The sequence below is a fragment of the Psammomys obesus genome, unplaced genomic scaffold (genome assembly GCF_907164565.1).
Source record: "Psammomys obesus unplaced genomic scaffold, mPsaObe1.curated_primary_1811, whole genome shotgun sequence".
In the NCBI taxonomy this organism is placed as follows: domain Eukaryota; kingdom Metazoa; phylum Chordata; class Mammalia; order Rodentia; family Muridae; genus Psammomys; species Psammomys obesus.
The window spans coordinates 4,492,502-4,511,543 of record NW_026592510.1 but is presented as its reverse complement, the minus strand read 5'-3'; the positions used below and the strand labels follow the sequence as shown (position 1 = coordinate 4,511,543).

General features: G+C 41.2%; 1 protein-coding gene across 1 annotated transcript; it reads left to right on the top strand.

Moving 5' to 3' along the window:
- The first annotated feature begins 730 nt into the window (after positions 1-730).
- Positions 731-17,848, top strand: Lipm (lipase family member M). The gene is made up of 9 exons (XM_055614004.1): positions 731-877; positions 4,881-4,998; positions 7,339-7,537; positions 8,481-8,590; positions 12,116-12,252; positions 12,389-12,535; positions 13,948-14,019; positions 15,112-15,183; positions 17,582-17,848. The coding sequence occupies exons 1-9, from the start codon at positions 731-733 to the stop codon at positions 17,846-17,848; spliced, it is 1,269 nt and encodes a 422-aa protein (XP_055469979.1).
- The last annotated feature ends 1,194 nt before the right edge of the window (positions 17,849-19,042 follow it).

Below are 19,042 nucleotides of genomic sequence, written 5' to 3'. Positions count from 1 at the left end.
TTAGCTCATAAAAATAACTAGGCTGCCACTCATTATTCGGGTTACTTCAGTTGATTTAATTACTAGGTGTCTCTGACAACAAATTAACCAGTAGAACTACAAACCAAATTTAAAGCTTGGCGTAGCTGTGTTAAGCCAGAGAGAAACTGGCTAAACCTCGATTGTTTTCTTACAATTATTATTTTTATCCGGCACTAACAAAAAATAAATTTTCTTAGAAGTTTCGGTGTTTCCAATAAAAGTAAGTAACACTGCAGTGGCTCTTCAGCCACAGGACAAAGATGACTGATGTCATCGAATGGGACGCTTGAAACCTGCATTGTATTCCGCAGGTTCCACTCGCGATTTATCGGAGAAAGACAGGAACTAAGCATTGCAGGGCATGCTTCTTATGGCCCTTGCATGGTGATGGTGACTGGGTGTTTATGGGCTATATAAAACATGCACGAAACTTCCAGTTGGACACACCTAGAAGTGGAAGGATTGGTGTTTACAAGATGAACGAGGGAGGAGCAGGAGGAGCCAGGCGGGACTGTGACATTCTAAGCAGCCTACACCATGTCCTTTCATTCCTGTACCTAAACCTGCTTAATCTGCTTCAGATTTTTTTTTTTTTTTTTTTTGCCTCTGGAAAACACACAAAAAGATGCTTTAAACCTACAGGTCCTTCTTCTGACTCTAGATGTAGTTGTTACATCGCTAGGAACAACACCCATGCAGATGTTGGAGCATGTCTGAAATCTTGTCAAGAGCATGGACTGTTTCCCACAGAGTGGAAATATGGCTTCTGCTCCTGTTAGCTTACTTACTCCAAAGAAATGTGAACTCGGGACATATGCCAACCAAGGCTGCGGATCCAGAAGCATTCATGAATATTGTGAGTTGGGGTTTTCTGTGTCTGGGGGAAATGAAGGGTCACGTGTTAACACTTGCCGCTTGATGTGACTGCCTGCCATGTTATTTTTGTATGTTGATATGTCTCATGCTAGAACAGTATGGTGAAAATAACCAACTGAACTGGAAGAAAGCTGAACTGGTTGTCAGTAGATCTGGGGCCTCCCATTCAAATTCGGTGATTTTGGGTGGATGACTTAATCTCTTAAACTTTTCCTTGAACCTTCATATTCATTTAATAAGCAAGGAGGTAACTGAGGCCTGTCTTAGACCCTTGATGATTTTCATTCTTTGTTTTCTTTCTTGCTTTATACCCTTTGATAAAGTATCGCCGCTGGCCTCTTACTATAAGAACATATACTTCTAGCATCTTCTACTACTATCCTGCTCTGGATACTAATTCTGTCAAATAGCCATGAGAGGTCCCTTTGTGCTAGAGGAGATGTGTGTGTGAGAGAGAGATGTACAGGATATGCTCTTTGGAAGTCCTCTGGACAATTTCTGTGTTTTCTTTCGAACCCCAAGTTATGTTTTAGTTTGTGACCACCATACAGTCCCATTTATTTCCATAGATGGTATTGTGCTAAAGGTAGTACAGTACAATTTCATTTTCGTTGCTCTGTTCTGGAGATATGATTACCTATACTTTTCAAGTCAAGGCACTGATAGGAACGAAACATGTGAACAGGTCAAACGAGCCCTACTGCTGCTACCTGGTAGACCTGCAGTGCAATTCAGGCCTGCCCAAACACACCCCTGTAATTATAACTGCTGGGCAATGAGCCTCAGCAGGTGACAGGGTGGTGAGCCAGTTTCCAGATGAGCATGGTGATTGTGTTGGATGTTCCTCAGACCCACCTAGCATCTCCAGCAAAAGAGGAAACTTCAGTTCTGGAAACTGAAGACTCTTTTTAGAGAAACTTTCTTTTCTTCTAATGTTTTTGTTTGTTTGTTTGTTTCTTTGTTTTTTGGCACGGTTTCTAAACTAACAGCCTGTGAAAAATAATTTTTTTTTTCCTGAATCTCTATAGTGCTATCGGGCTTTCCTCCCCATCACATAATCTGGCATAATCTCTCCGTCTAAAGAGTGCAGAAACACCATTCTCACTCTACAGAGCACAAACATCAAGCTTTTTTTCAGCTGATGCTTGTCCTCCCAGTACACTGTTGCAGATCCTCAGGAGTTCTGATTGTTCCACATAAAGTCCTGTAGTTTTAGGGTACAGGGAATCCTTTCGGCAAAGATTTCCTTCCTAGACCAATCACTGTCCATGCTCAGCAGCTCCAGGCCATCGGGATTTCTGGAAGGAACGGGACTCCACCGCTGCAGGCACCTGATGTTGGGCTCTGCATGGAGGCCGCAAAGATATCTCAGAAAATCCGGAGCTTTCAATCCAGCACAAATGACAAACTCTCAATTACTGGTCACAAGACTGAGAACAAAGTGGAGGAAAACATAAAACAAGGGAAACTAATCCGGAATTTAGGAAAATATTGTGTAGCCTGAAGCTTGAGGAATAAGTAGGAGCTAGGAGGGAGGTTGCTGGCAGAGGTCAGCATGTTGAGGAACTGAAGCAGCTGGGGACATGCCATATTCAAGATGAAATGGGTTATGGTTCAAATTATAGTTTTAAACATTACTCCTTGTATTATATGAGCAGGATATATACCCCTTGTAGGAAACTTCATAGGCCAATAATGATTAATGCATTAATACACTGAGGTAACCACCAACAGCTTTGTTGTGTCCTGTCATTTCCTTCTAAATCTATGAAGTTTTCTAAGAGAAGACTAAGGACATCATACACAATTTCCTGATTTCTAATATTTTCTAATTAACTAACTAACTAACTAAATAACCATATATATCATATATATGCATCCAGGCACGGTGGTACACGATTTTAATCCCAGCACTCAGAACAAAAAAGCAAATGATCTCTGAGATTTCAAGGCCAGCCTAGTCTATATAGCAGGTTTCAGGACATTCAGGGCTATACAGAAAAAAAAAAAAAAACCTTGTCTCAAAACATTTTTTTAAAAAAAGTTACAAAAAGGTCTTACTCTTTAGAATATGTTGGAGCTGCATTTTTATGCAGACAAGTTTGTGTCTTAATAGAATTCCATGTAAACCCTCTTACCAAATATAGCCTGCTAACCATCTCAATAACATATAATCCAGTCTCATTAACATATAATCCAGTGTTTTCTCAGGAGCCCATACCTCTAACCTCTCCCTCCCGGGTTCTCCCAGGTAGTTCCTGTTCAGTCTTAGATGAGTTCAAATTCTCCCGCCCCCCATCCCCCTGTAAAATTTAGCTTATCTGGTCCTATTCCTGGGTCTCTCCCTGTTCAGAGTTCCTTTCCTTCTCCCTTCCCTCACATCCTTAAGCCATTATTTACACATAACCTCTCGATAACAAATTACGCCTATCTCAGGAGCCCTCTAACATTTCATGTATGTATCTTAGCTCTCCAAATTATCCCCAACCATCATCTTACAGGGATAGCTTCAGAACAAGCAGCTTCTGCAACATTCGGGAGCTTATTAGAAGCATCGGTGTTTTGGGTTCATCCCAGACCTGAGAAAACTCTGAGAATGGAGTTCATTGATCTGCGTCTTGACAAGTCCTCTACGTAGGTCTGATGCATGATCAAAACACTTTTAACTATGCAATAGTACTATGTGCATACAAGTGCACCTATGTATAGACATATACACACACAGAGTGAGAAAGAGAGGGAGAGAAAGACTATACACATTACATATTTGGTTAGTTGAGTTTTAATGTTGTACATGTTGACTTTTAATTATATATAATGTCTACGGAGTAGCTGGTGTTGGTGTCAGGCTCTGTAGTTAATGTTTTATGTATATTCTTTGCCTTATCCTATACAGAGTAAACTAGAGGAATAAAGTAAAGAACAGTGGCTAAGGTTCTCAATACCATACAGCCAATTTGTGTATTGGGTTAGAGCTCGGTGTGAGATCATGGCCTTTCTTCTTAATGGCTCTGTGTTCAGTGTTGGGCCTTTGGCACGTAATTTCTTCTCTCTTACACATTTTTGCAGCAGCATCTGATAGTCCCCTCTTCTGACTGATGAGAAGGCAGCAGATGGCAAGAGCTGTGAGGGTGCTTAAAAGGAAAAGTTTCAGCATGTGCAGTTATCTGCAGTGAAGATATTTGCCCAATGGTCTAGTGTAGTCAGGAAGGAGCCATCGACCCTTAAAATTGCATACAAAAATTGTTTATGCATGGCATTTTTATAGTTATCCCCAAATCCAGTGAAGGTTTTTCAGTCTAAAAGCTTAGGGATTACTGTTCGTTGGTCTGTGAATTTAAAACTAAAACTAAAAATAATAATAATAATCAGAGGGACTGTGGTGCCCAGGAATGCCCCCAAGTCACCCCAAAACAGGTATTTTAGTACAGTGTCCTTATTTCTTATCTGAGCCCAAGAATCTATATGTTCATTGGTCCTGTACAATTCTGAGGCACATCTGTATTGGCTTCAGTGTTTTCCAAACATCAGAACTCTGTGAAGATCCTCTGAAACACAGACTGCTGCGATCTACCTTCAGATTTTCTGATAAAATAGGCTCTATTGCCGTGCTTGGCCTTCCTAGCAAGTGCATAGGTAAGGCTGACAGAATTGCACACCCCCCCCCACACACACACCTCTGAAAACTGTGATTCAGTTTATTCATAAAGAAGAAGTGAGAGAGATAGAGTTTGTTGGCAGAGCATTTACCTAAGGTGTGAGGCCTTGGGTTTGCTCACCAGTACTGCGAAACCTAAAAACTAATCAAACTGAAGCCTAAGGAGGATTGGCTGGTTTGACTTAAGCAATATCAGTTAAAGAAAGATAAGGATCTTCTTGCGACACCAAAGAAGCTTCTCTTACTCTTGAGTTGTTGGGAGTATGGCTGTGTAGAACTGAACTCTCAGTAAGCGGTGAGGTTTTGTTTGTTTGTTTTTCCACAGAGTGAAATCATCAAACACAAGGGTTATCCCAGTGAGGAGTATGAAGTTGCCACTGAAGATGGGTACATCCTTTCTGTGAACAGAATCCCTCTAGGACTGACGCAATTAAAGAAGGAAGGTATGGTTTACTCAGTGTCACCCCAATACGATAGTCTTCTTGCAGCCTAGACTTTCTCAATATGTAGGATTAAGTTTTGGTTTGTAGGACAGAGATCCCTTGATTAGGCTGAAAGACAGTATCAGTTCCTGAATAATCGCTCTCTGTATCACCATATTACATCCCATCCATAGCCATATTCATCAACTATCTCACACATATGTTTCAAAAATACCCTTGATCTGGAGAGGAAACTCAGGGGTGGAATGTATTACAAGCGTTTGTGGGGGCCTGGGTTCAATCACCATCACTACAAAAACAAACAAACAAACAAACAAAAACAGAAAAAAATGCTACAAACAAAACAAAACCTGCAAGAAAAATCCATTTTCATTCATTCTGGCACTTAATACACTTCCAAACACCTACCAAGATATTCCAGAACATCCCCTGATGATCCTTGAAAAATGCCGTCCCAAGCCCTGTGCATGAAGAATGGAAGCTCCAGAAAAGCGCATGATGCTCCACACTGTGCAACATGTTTTCCATCCGAAGAGCGCCTCAAGTATTTACGGTGGCGCCTCATTTTCTGCTAAGGCCTAAGAACCTGGCTCTAGGTGCACATATTTAAAATTTTAATGTGTGCTTATGTCCTCTGCTTAACTTCATTTTTATATAAAATTCTAGGGTGACACTGATTTTTAAACATTCATCCTCTTCAACAGAGTGTGCACATATCCATTTCCCCTGGGTGCTAAGCTCTTCACATTTCCCCTCTGCGTGTACAACAGCAACTACATTGTCTGTCATGGGTGTCCAAATATAACTTTGTGGGCTTTTTTTCTGTATGCCAGCTATAAGAGCAAATGCTTTATTTCCTTAGTTTCATGTGATTTTCTCTATAACTCAGTCACACACAGCTGTGTGTCTGGACCAGAAAGTTTATGCTAATGCTTGCTAGTATGTGGCACTCAGATCAACATATTTGTCAGAGTACAGCCCATGTTCTTAACCAGCACAGGGCAAATGTTATTGGTCTTTGTTGTAAAAAGTTCAGAATTGCTTTTATTCCAATTTGTACTTTGTGGCCTTTTGAAAATGAGTGTGTTTAACACCAGCTGCCTAGCTGTACCTGCTGTGTGGCTACTCCGTTTCTGCCCTAGGGCCTTTGAACTTACACTTCTTTCTCTGCTTCTTTCCAAGACTCTTCTTCCCTGACCACCCTAGTCAAAATGCAGCCTGTCATCTGGCCTCATGCCTCATGCATTCCCATACAGTGCCTAAAGACATATTTTCTCGATAGTTTATTGTCTTTTCCTCCTTTACTAGAGTGGAAAGTCAATGAAAGCTGGGACTTTTCCTGTTTTTTCAAGGCCACACGCAACAGCTAACAGTGCTGAGAACAGTCTCGGTACTAAGCCACTTACCTGTGAGATGAAGGAATGAAATGTGCATATAAGTGAATTTCCTCGGAAAAGAGACTTTTCCCTTAAGTGCCACAAACCCTAGTGGCTTGGGCAAGGCCTGGTTCGCACAGTCACGTGACTGTGTTGATAACTGAGTGTTCAGGGGTACGGCTGCGTCACTCAGGGTCAACTATCTGCACTCACAGGCTGCTAACTGGTCATGCCACATAAGTGCTGATGTTCAGAGAGCCTTTAGTCCAATTCCTGTGCAATTCGTTAGCCTGGTGGCTAAGTCCTTATAGGGCTCGTGACTCCCCATTGAGCTGTAATTTGTTACTAGCACTTATTTATTTGGGTTTTGATGTCTTGCTGTGTAACCCAGGTGGACCCGAAGTTCATGAGTCTCTTGAATTAGCCTCCGCAGTTCTGTTGTTACAGGCATGTGCCATCACATCCAGCTGATAATGATAGACATATTTTCCTGAAGTGTGGAGCATTTTTGACTGTGGAGCCTTAGTCATTAGGCCATGTTTTATACACACACACACACACACACACACATATATACTATATATACATATATACATATAGACACACATATATATATACATGAATATGTATATATATATATACTAAAAGTTTAATACTGAGTTCTTCAAAAAAAAAAAAACCCACCAATTATGGAAACTGCATTTTAGTGCTTTTTTGTTTCTTTAGCAGGAAGTGTACCGTTTGTTCCTTGTGCTTTATTTTATATGTTCATAACAAAATTCTGTTTTCTGATGGCAAGGAAATAAAACACAAAAACATTTTTAAAAATTGAATAAGATAAAGTAGCAAACGGTGAAAGGAAGATTTGCACATAGATTTCTCTGGTACATAAGTCCTTCTATGCAGAGAAAGCAAGAAGAACAGAATGCATTCCACACCAGTTGGCATCTCCTCCTGCCTGCAGGGTCCAGGCCAGTGGTGTTACTGCAGCATGGCCTTCTTGGAGATGCTAGCAACTGGATTTCCAACCTGCCCAACAACAGCCTGGGCTTCATCCTGGCGGATGCCGGCTTCGACGTGTGGATGGGGAACAGCAGAGGAAACACCTGGTCTCGGAAGCACAAGACCCTCTCCATAGACCAAGATGAGTTCTGGGCCTTCAGGTACAAGAGAACTTCGAGGGTGGAGGTGGACACAGATGTGCCTGGAAGAACTGGGTGTGACCTGTGACCTGTGGTATTTGGGTTACTCTTTTAGTTGTATTGCCAATGTCCCAACACCTTGAGATTTCCCCCCCCCCCCGTGTTCCTAATCATCTTATGGTGCTTTAGGTCAGTGTGGGAGAGATTGAGAAGTGTAGTTTCATTTCCATGTGAGTGAGTATTTAGGATTAACTCCCTCATCTATGACAACATGGCTGACAGCCCAAGAGATGAGACCAAGTGTCATTAAATGGGGATTTATTCATCTTTGTGTGACATCAACTTCACTAGTTTCTCATAGGCTTACCCAAGTTCCTAAGGTGCTTCCTTACCACTGGTCCTCAATCTGTTCTTTATTTCATCAGATAAGAGTTCTTCTAAAAAATAAAAACAAACAAACAAACAAAAACAGAGTTCTGCTCAGGGAGGCAGAGGCAGAGGCAGGCAGATCTCTGGGAGTTCCAGGCCAGCCTGGTTTACAAAGTGAGTCCAAGACAGCCAAGGATACACAGAGAAACCCTGACTCAGGAAGGGGAAAATAAAGAGTTCTGCTTTAGTTCCAGTCTTTGTCCTACAAAGAGATCTGCATTTCCCTGTTTTGTGCTGTTGTACTTGCAGGGTACAACACACCTCAATTAGGAGGTAGCTTGTGTATTCAAAACTATCCAATAATAATCAGTCTATGACAGAGAAAACAGACATTCCCAGCAGTATGTGGCCCAACAGAGTTACCACAGGTCTGACACGGGTCCATCCTGAGGACTGTGAGGAACGCAGGAACAAGCTAGCAGAGCTGATACCAGGGGAAACCTTGTGAGCAGATCTAGGGGTGGGAGGGAAGTGGTTCTGACCGTGTTCTGTTTGTATTATAATTGTCGTGTAACTTTGTCTTTTCCCCTTGTAGTTATGATGAAATGGCTAGGTTTGACCTTCCTGCTGTGATAAACTTTATCTTACAGAAAACAGGACAGAAAAAGATCTATTATGTCGGCTATTCACAGGGCACCACCATGGGTAGGTTCACGGAAAAGAAGGTTTGTATACACAGAAGCTGAGCTTATGACCCAAGCTGTGGCTCAACTTAGACAATATCTCCTCTCACCTGGCCTTCCTCTCTTCAGTGGCTCTAAAAGATTTAGGGAACAGAGGCCTGGGGTGTGGTAGAAAGAAGAAAAGTGTGCTTGCAAACACTCTTTGCCATTCTTTAGGTGATATCTCAAAGCAAATTCTTTATCACGCAGGTCTCAATTTCCTCACCTCAAAAATGGAGATAATTCCCTCTTCAGTGTATTCCAACTGATTGGACTACTTGATATAATAGTGCAGGTTAGCCCTGTGAGGGAAGTACTATGTCTAAAACACAGTTGCAACAGAAGTTTCTGATCCAGGGTGTGCCCTCAGTGAATGTGTTCAGTGATTGAAGCCTCCGGTTCAATGTTGGGGTCACAGAGAGCAGTAAGAAAGACACAAAGTGTTACCATTGAATGACCAGCAGAATTGGTGGTGTCTCTTCCCATCATTACCAGTGTCTGGGACCAGGTGTTTATATCCTGCTTTGTATCCGAGAGAGAGTTTGATGACAATCCCTCAGGATAAGATCACTTTTCCTGAGTGATGGGGAGATGGAGACGGGCTATTCTGGCCACATATCAGACTCAAACCAATAGGGAAACACTTGCTAGGCTTGGATTAGGAGGAAGAAAGATCTGGGTAACAATGAGGGTTCCTGAGACTAACAGGGTTCCTTATCTTTGTTCTGAGGATAAAACCTTAGTTGAGAGCAGGAATACAGTTTTCTTAGGAAATATTTGTACTTTCAGGAAGAGTAGCTTGTCTAGCTGCTAGGACAGGCTTTATACTCATTAGAAAGATGAACTTAAGTAGGCTCAATAGCTTCTTCATATTGTTTTACTTTCATAATAATGACAATTGCCTCATATGAATACTTACTATCTGCTTGCCATTATAAGTGCATCATTTTGCTTTATCTCTGAACAAGAATGTTTGGAAGAAATTCATACCTCCATTTGGAAAGATTAATAAATTGCAACATAATGATAGAACAAAGGGCTTAACCATGAGCCGCCAAGCCAGAAACTGCACTTGTCCACATCAAGTAACCAATACAGAGTGAGAGCAACACACTGAGTAGGAATTGTACATATACATTCCTCAGTGCCTGAAGGAGTCTTACTTCCATCTCCACTACCTTTAGGGGTTATCAAATCAAATCTTTCCAAGACCAGACATGAATGTCTTTGAGGCCTGCTATCCTACTAAAGCGGTATGAATTCAGGCCTTCAGTTGGCACTGGGGAAACTCCTAGGATGCTTGCTGTTGCTGTAACTCAACAACATACCAAGGTACCGGAAGACCGTGCAGTCACTCTGGTCACGAGTACTGACTCACCAGGGGTTTCCTTCTTCAAAGTTCTCATGGATCGTCAAACAACGTCGCCAAACCTACCTTTTTACTAGCTCTTTTTCTTTTATTAACCAGTTTCCTATGAATACAGTGGCCATTTACCTATGTCTAAAATTCCTCAGGATTAAGTTGTCCTCAGTCTACTAAAGGAATAAAGGAATTAATATACTTACTTTGAGAAATTCAAAGGAGAAGAATCCAGAATTAGAAGAAGAAAATCTATTGCATGTGCAAGTTCAATATCTTGTAGGAAGGTTCATGTGTATCAAACTGTACAGTTAGCACAGTACAGCTGTCTGTTTTTTTCGTTTATCTGTCTTTCTTTCTTGATTTCTAACCGTCACATCACTGTCAGTATCTGTTAGAAATTGGGTGCCTGACTTGGGCTTTATTCATGGAACTGTCTCATTTCCTGTAAAATTTTTCAGTAATCACTAAGGATCATTACTCACATCGTATGACATCGTATAAAAATAAAGCCATAGTGGGAATAGAAATTTCTTTATTATTATTATTATTATTATTATTATTATTATTATTAATTATAATTTATTCCCTTTGTATCCCAGCTGTAATCCTCTCTCTCATCTCCTCCCAGTACCACCCTTCCTCTCTCTTCCCTCCATGCCTCTCCCATAGGATATGTCCCATATCCCACTGATAGGGGACATCCTTCTCCCCTACTATCTGACCCTAGCCTATATTCACCATATATTATAAGATAAGCATACTAAAATCTATAGTCCTAAAGAAGCTAAACAACAATGAGGACCCTAGGTAAGAGGCTTAATCCTCATTAAGAAGGGCAAACAGGATAGACATCGGAAGTGGGAGAAACAGGGTACAGGACAGGAGCCTACCACAGAGGGCCTCTGAGGGACTCTATCCAACAGGGTATCAAAGCAGATGCTGAGACTCATATCCAAACTTTGGGCAGAGTATGGGAAATCTTATGGAAGAAGGAGAGATAGAAAGACCTGGTGGGGACAGGAGCTTCACAAGGAGACCAACAGAGCCAAAAACTCTGGGAATCGAAATGTCTAATGGCTGCTGGAACTGAGAGCTCAAATTCAGTGCTGCTGTAAAGGATGAGAGAAGTCTAGGTTTTACACTTTCCTTATCTTAATTTCGGATAACAGTAATGGGCTGTAGTGTTGCTAGCTCTCATCAAATCACCAATAGAAACGTAACACTATTTCATATCTCTACAATCCAGAGCTATTTTTAGAATGACTTTTCTATACTCAAATTGTTCAGCTTAACACCAAGGTAAAGGTGCTGATGGCAAGGCTAGATGCTGTTTTCAGAGGAATGTCTGAGCAAGAAAACCAAGATTATCTAATGGTAAACCATGGGATATTAAAATCAAAACATTAAACTTGCTTTGCATGAAGAGCGGTTTTCCTGGAAAAGTTTGTTTATGGTTCTAAGATCCTAACATTTGAGGAAGGTTCTAATCTTGTCAGAATTAATTTGGTGTCGATAGGCGTAAGTATTCCCTTTCTTTTGCACTCACAGTATAGCTGGGAGAGCAAGAGATAGTAACCAGTCTCTTCTCTGTTTGCCTTTGCATATGGCTCACAACTCTGATCAGACGCAGAGAACTGTATAGAAAGATCCTGTCTTCTCTTATACCCATTCACTTTCTGGGAACTGAACAGAGGTCATGAGTCAAGATTTTCCCGTCCTTATTTCTCAAACTGGAAATATCAGCCCAAACAGAGGTTGTGCATATATACGTGATTTCAAATAAGGGACTGTCCTGGCTTCATGAGGCAGCCTTTCTCTTTCATAGATTCAGCAGAGATGGTCACTAAACAAGAGTAACTGGGAAAACTGTTTTCTCTACTCTGGATGTAGGAGCTGAGCAATTTAACTCAATGAGGACTTACTGCTTGGAAACAAATATGAGAGATGACATATGAAACACAGGAATTTTTGTGTTGAGCTCTCTCCCATCCCCCTCACACACACACTACATCCTGAGGTCTACAACTGTATTAGAGAAAGGTTAAGACATAATGACACAAAATTATCAAGGAGTTTTGGCAGAGTAAAATACGTATTTGTGAGTTCTTAGATTTTTAATAAGTGATACATTTTTCTCTCTTACAGGATTTATTGCATTTTCCACGATGCCAGAGCTAGCTCATAAAATCAAAATGTATTTTGCCTTAGCCCCTATAGCCACTGTTAAATATGCAAAAAGCCCTGGTACCAAATTTCTGCTGCTTCCAGATATGATGATCAAGGTATGTGGCATCCTAGAGGCCTCTATCTGCAGGAAAATCTTTCAGCCCAGTTTCTTGTAATGCATGCTTTAAACAGAAGCCATTTTTCTCCTTGGGCATATTCTCACAGACCTTATTTCACCTCTTATCTTTACAGGGATTATTTGGCAGACAAGAATTTTTATACCAGACTAGATTTTTCAGACAGCTTTTTATTTATCTTTGCGGCCAAATGATTCTTGACCAAATCTGCAGCAACATCATCTTACTCCTGGGGGGCTTTAACACTAACAATATGAACATGGTGAGTAAGAACTTCCTTTCCCAAGCAAAGCTGGGTGTGTTAGTCTCAGTCCTTGAAAATGAGCTAACACCAGCCAAGGCCTAGAGAAGGGCCATGCGACGTGTCATTTGCGATTTCAAAATTGTAAGGACATGCTGGGCAAGCTTCAGGAGGGGATAATGCAAGGTTCATGTGAAAACATTGCCAGACCTTAACTTGACAGATTATACCTAGAGATTGAAAACCTACAGGAAGTAAATACATGAAGGAAAATAACTAGAAAAATGAAAATCAATCAACCAGACACCCCCAGTCTCAGAGCTCCATGTGGGAACTTTTGTTTTATACTTGATGTTCCTCGATGGAAATGGATATTTCAGCTTGGCTTGGGTATAGCTACTGGTGGCATCATAGGCTGAGTTGCCTAGCATGTATGAGCCAGAGACTAACGTGCAAAATGATATGGCCAGAAATAATTCCTAGAGAAGGAAGGGACTCGGACTTGGCAGATAAAATGTGGGACTGTGACAAACTTCAAAACAAGCTGAAGGTGACCCTGTAAGGACAGTGGTTCTCAACCTGTGGGGTCACATATCAGACATCCTGAATATCAGACATTCACCTTACAATTCGTAACAGTAGCAAAATTGCTGTTATGAAGTAGCAACAGAATAATTTTATGGTTGGGGGTCACCACAACATGAGGAAATGTATTAAAAGGTCACAGCACTAGGAAGGTTGAGGATCAGTGCTCTAGGATTTGTGAAGGTGGACTAACCCCACAGAGATAATAATGAGAAAGACTGTGGCTAAGGCGTGGATCTTCAGGCAGATGAGGCCTGTGAGGGCTGACAGGAGAGGACTGCCTGCCTGTAGCATTCCCAATGACTGGGGAAATATCTTAAAGTCATTCCTGAGAACTTTTCTTTTTAAAGGAAAATTTAAAAATGCAATCAATTAACTTACAGCCACCATTTAATAGGCATCTTTACTGTGCGAGATAAACTGCTCCTGACACAGAACCCAGGAGACGAGTATTATTAATCTCTCCACTGTACAGGCTAGCACATTTAATTTAGGGGTTAATTAACTTGTGCAGATCCACCCAAAAAGTAAATAATAGTGCCAGGTCCAGTCCTAGAGTCCTTATTCTAAATATCTCTAAAGTTACTTAAGTATTATTGTTTAATCTATTGTTGCAGTGTTAGGGTTGAAGCTAGCCATGTCTTTTTAATGAGAACCACCTCCTCAAATGAGCAAAAGCATTTCATAGGTAGGCAGTGGTAGTTGACTGACATGTACATGTACTTTCCTGTTTAGTAGATTTATGGCTGCTGATTAAATGGTACTACCATTTCTGAGCCGGACACCATGGAGATTTGGTTTGGACAAGACTGACCTCTGGTCCCATAAACCATTATGCTTTGTTACAGAGCCGAGCAAACGTATATGTCGCCCATACACCTGCTGGGACATCTGTGCAGAATATCCTCCACTGGAGCCAGGTAAAAATGCCCAGCTTAGCTGGGAACCACGTGGCTCATGCCTGTAATCTCAGCACTCTGGAGCAGAGCCAAGTGGATCTCTGTGAGTTTGAGGCCAGCTTGGGCTACAAAGAGAGTCCAAGACAGCCAAGGCTACACAGAGAAACCATGTCTCAAGAAAAAAAAAAATTTCCTGCTTACAGTCCTGGGTAAGAATCCTGGCACATTTTGACATTTTGTCTAGAATAGTCGTGTAGCCTGATAGTTTCTGTTTATCCTGAGTTAAAATCTGGCCACTGACATTTGAATGTGAACTTAGTTGGACTTTCCAGACTTTTGGCAAGGGCAGAAAGTGGCTTAAGCCTGTCTTTAGTGCATCTTGAAAGTAGGATGACTCAAATGAGACCCTCCTCTGTCTGAAATCAAAGTCCTAAAGACTAACGAAGGAAATTATGCTTCAAATTGTCCTTTTCGACTTTTTTGAACAACATGATCAAGCCAGAGTGAAATGTTAAGGTAGGACAAGCTACAGAAAGGAATTTTCACAGGGAATCTTGGTGTTGTCAACTTTACAGTCTCAGGAGAGGAGTGTGTGTGTGTGTGTGTGTGTGTGTGTGTGTGTGTGTGTGTGTGTGGAAGGGTGGGGAGAGGAATGTGTGTCTGTCTGTCTGACTGTCTGTTGTGTGTGCATGTGTGTGGAAGGGTGGGGAGAAACAGAGGGAGTCAATAGAAAACTCTGGACACTGTCTCTCAGCAGCACAACATTACCCAGCTATACAGTGCAGTCATATCATGGCCTCTGGAATTGTACTAAACCTCCTCCACACTTCCCTCCCACTCCTGCCCCCCTCCCCCATCCTCCTACCCCTATTCACACTGGTACACAAAAGATGCACTTTCTGCAATAGTCTGGAATGGTAACGCTTTGCTGCCACATTTCTTGCTAAAGAAGCTGGATTCTTGCTTTGCTGTTTTCTATAAGAATTCCCAGTGTTGAGTGGGGAAATAGCACAAAGAGCTTTGGTCTCAGCTGTTCTCACAACTGAAGATGGGGTGTGCATTTGAATACCTGTCTCTCCCCTTCAATATCCTGTTTTCTCTCTTTCATTCTAGGCAGTGAATTCTGGGGAACTTCGTGCCTTTGACTGGGGAAGTGAGACCAAAAATCTGGAGAAATGCAATCAAGTAAGTCTGTCAAATACCACCCACTGAAAATACGCCGTGCTTCAGAAATGTTTGTGAGAGGGAAGTTGCAATGACAAGTTATTCCAGAGACAGGAATAAAATACATAAATTCAAGCAGGAAAGATGATAGTTCAAGTTTAGCTACATCTGAAAATGGGAAAGTACACAGATAACCAGCAACCTCTGTTTCTGCAAAGAGTGGGAGGCCTATTTCACTGAGCTAGGAGAAAGGCACCATGGATTCTTGGGAGCAATACAGGGTTGAGTTAGTTAGGGATGGGTGCATACTAAAGGAATCCTTTTAGGACTAAAACAAACATCCATGTAGAGATGCTATGATCGTGTGACACAGTAAAAAGAGCCTGAAGCAGTAAATGGGGATTCCTGTTTGTCATGGCTCTGCACTTCAAGCTTGTGGAATTATGGGTAGGCTTCCATAATTCGGGACTTACTCTAGCTAAAGCAAAAATCTTTGCATCATATAATCCTTCATATGCCTTGGTAGCTGAGGAGATGTTCTGTGTGTAAGAGGACTTGTTGTCCAAGCATGAGCACCTGAGTTCTCCAGCATGTACATAAAAAGCCAGGCATGGCCAAGCATGTCTATAACCTCAGTGCCAGGGATTACTGGAGACAGGAGGACTGCTGAGGCTTACTGACCAGCTAGTTCAGTAGACTCCCGATTTGATGAGAGCTCTGTCTCAAGGGATCAGGACATACATTGACAGACAAGCTGCTCCATGTCCTCCTCTGGCCTCTGTCCATACACAGGGTACCTCATAGTGTGTGTGCATATACACACGTGTGCACACAGAGGTAAACCACCACACACATGCACGCAAGTTCTTTCTGATTATACTTTTAACGAATATAAATTTCAAGATAAAATACAAAAAGAAGCCCACACAAATATCACATTATCAGGAGAAGGAAATAGAAATGTGGAGAATCAGAGCTGAGTATGTTCTTTTTGAGTATAAAACTCTCACTGAAGATTTCTGGTTGCCAGGAAAGTAGATATAAAGATTAGTCATAAAATCCAAAGTGGAGGGAGCAGAATGCACACGGCCTAATCTTTCTTTGAGATCTGACATTATACTTAACATGTAGTACAGTAATCCACCTAGATATAAATTGTTGGAAAGCTGAATCAACTGTGTGGTTTCCCCTTGGACACCCAACTCATCACGTTTTCTAACTAATTCTTTTGAGATCTCCCTTGCCTGTCTTCAAAACCATGCCTGTAGAGAAAACATTCAGGTTATAAGACATTTTGCATTTGTAAGGTTTTTGTGGGTTGAGTTCTAGAGAAAACTACCAATGCAGAACAGGCATGAGAAAGTGGCAATGAAGGAAATAAAATAAAAAAACAAATGTGTGGGAATATGCCATCTAATGGTGTCAGCTAGAGGTAGGTGGGACATTTAGCTCAGTGGTTTCCCCCAGTAGATGAGAAAGAGCGAGTGATACTCACACCAGAGTGTCCTTCTGCTCTGCATCTAAATTAGGCAGCCACTCAAGTTCTTCAGGAGCCAGGAAAACAAAGAAGCTGCCTGGGGTTGAAGCTGTGACTTGCGGTTGATTTTATGCTAAGAAACTGGCCTCCCTGATTCTGTGGTAATTTCTGAGTGTTGAATGATCTCAAAGAGGCAGACTGCCAGGAAAATCTACCAGCATTGCCTGAACAAGAGAGGTTCCCTGGATAACGAAAACTATTTGAATGATTCAAGGGCAGCTAAGTCTGGGTTTGAGACAGGTAGTTAACTTCATGCCCTCCTTACTTCAGAAGATCTGAGTGCCTGAGGATGATTTCTGGTTTCTCCTGGTGTGGAAGGGGCAGTGAAGCTGAACCTGCATTGTCTATGTGGAGACACACAGGCCTTCATAATTGGTTCCCTTGTCTTTTCTGTGGAATGTCTGCAGTTCTTGTTCCATAAACTCTAACTGACTAGAACACTATTTTAAAAGGAAATTTATGTATAAAATATTCATTAATAAAAATTATACCTTATTCAGTGTCTACAGTGCAAGGTAGGAACTCTAGTACAGCTTAGCAGTAGAGCATGTATTCAATATGTATGAATTAAATCCCTGTCAACACACACACACACATACACACACACACACACACACACACACACCTTTTTTATTTGTATGACTCTCATACAATCTAGTAAGTTTTTAGAGCCATTATCTCCATTTCACAGTGAAGAAGCTAAAGTTGAATTGTGTGAAGTTTTCCTTAAAATTGGACCTGGAATAGAAACTCTTAACAAAGTTGTATATGATTCTAATTCATACGCACCTTTCAGGACATAAATATTACGTTTTCTTAATAGAAGCTGTAGACTTGGGTGTAAAAATATTACGTGGCATTCAAACCATTATCTCTATCTAGCCAACTCCTATAAGGTACAATGTTCGAGATATGACGGTCCCCACAGCAATGTGGACTGGAGGTCAAGACTGGCTTTCCAATCCAGACGATGTGAAAACACTGCTCTCTGAAGTGACCAACCTCATCTACCACAAGAACATTCCTGAATGGGCTCATGTGGATTTCATCTGGGGGCTGGACGCCCCTCACCGTGTGTACAACGAAATCATACATCTGATGAAACAGGAGCCCAGCCGTTCCCAGGGAGCCTGCAAGGTCAAATTGTGAAACTCATGCTCTTAGCAAGTCTTGGAACAACTTCATGCAGTATAGGCAGGGCCATGAGGAGAAGATTTTCAAAGATTTCCAAAGGTCCAGTTGGAAACTAGCTTTATCAGTTAGACAGAAGGACAGAGATACACGGACGCCAGAAGAAAATGTTCAAATGAAAGCTTCGGATTTTTTCGTTTGATGCTACAGCTGATACTTACGTTTTTTGTTTTTTTTTTTGTTTTTTGTTTTTTCCCAGTTGGTTAAACTAAGTTGGTGAACACATTTATGCTGCACTTTGTACCTTCTACACTGCAATGTAGTGTTTACTTAACAACAGAAAGTATCTTAGACATTCATTATTACATCATCCAACCTTTCCAAAATGATATTTTGTTTCAATAAGTCATTTTTTAGGGGAAGTAAAAAATTCCCCATTTTTGGGGAAGAGGTCAAAATTGAAAATCTTTGGTTGTTGACTTGGATAAAATGAAGTAGGTGTTGCCATCTCATTGCCCTAAAGGCAAGGTACTGCTTCAGGAAGTCAAGCTGTTTGGACAACAACAGAAAAATTAAATTATTGCATAGATGGACTCTAAGCTAAACTACCTTAAAACAGGGTCAAGTTTTATAGCTGGATCTCAAAGATGAGTATTTTGTAGGATATTTATGAGTTTTCCAATAAATTAATTATGTATCTCATACGGCACGTCTGTGTGTCAGTACTGAGACTTGCATCTTGTGTTAAGAGACCAGCTGGTCCAAAGGAAAGCTACAAAAAAAAATGTATAATGTCATGAGCAGAATGAAATAAATTACTGTAAGTTTTATCCTTGAATCAAGGCAGAATCACTTCACTCTCAGATAATCTTCCACCTCATTCATAAATCTAGATTTGTCTTTAGAAAACTCTTTAATTTTCATAATTTCAAAGATGACAGTTGTAAAGTATGAAGATTTTTGGGAATCTACTCTGAAGGTAAATCAGAGCTCTACAGTGCCTGTTGGAGGTATCCAGTTGAGAACATGCCATACAGGTGTTTGTTGAACCTACATTGGACTTGAAGTTCAGTTTTCCTCCCCAAAGTGCCTGGTAAGATAGTCCAATGTTAACAAATCTTAAGTAAGTTTCTTAGTGACACTTAGGGAGTTGAGAGCCCTAAGTGCACTCTCGGGGTCTGTACACAGCTCCCGAAACATGTCCTGATTTGA

Excerpts from the sequence above, each read along its gene's own strand:
- Lipm (XM_055614004.1), top strand. The coding sequence starts at position 731 with ATGTCTGAAATCTTGTCAAGAGCATGGACTGTTTCCCACAGAGTGGAA. Across the intron at positions 7,538-8,480 it reads GATGAGTTCTGGGCCTTCAG|TTATGATGAAATGGCTAGGT; the intron begins GTACAAGAGAAC and ends TTCCCCTTGTAG. Across the intron at positions 12,253-12,388 it reads TTCCAGATATGATGATCAAG|GGATTATTTGGCAGACAAGA; the intron begins GTATGTGGCATC and ends TTATCTTTACAG.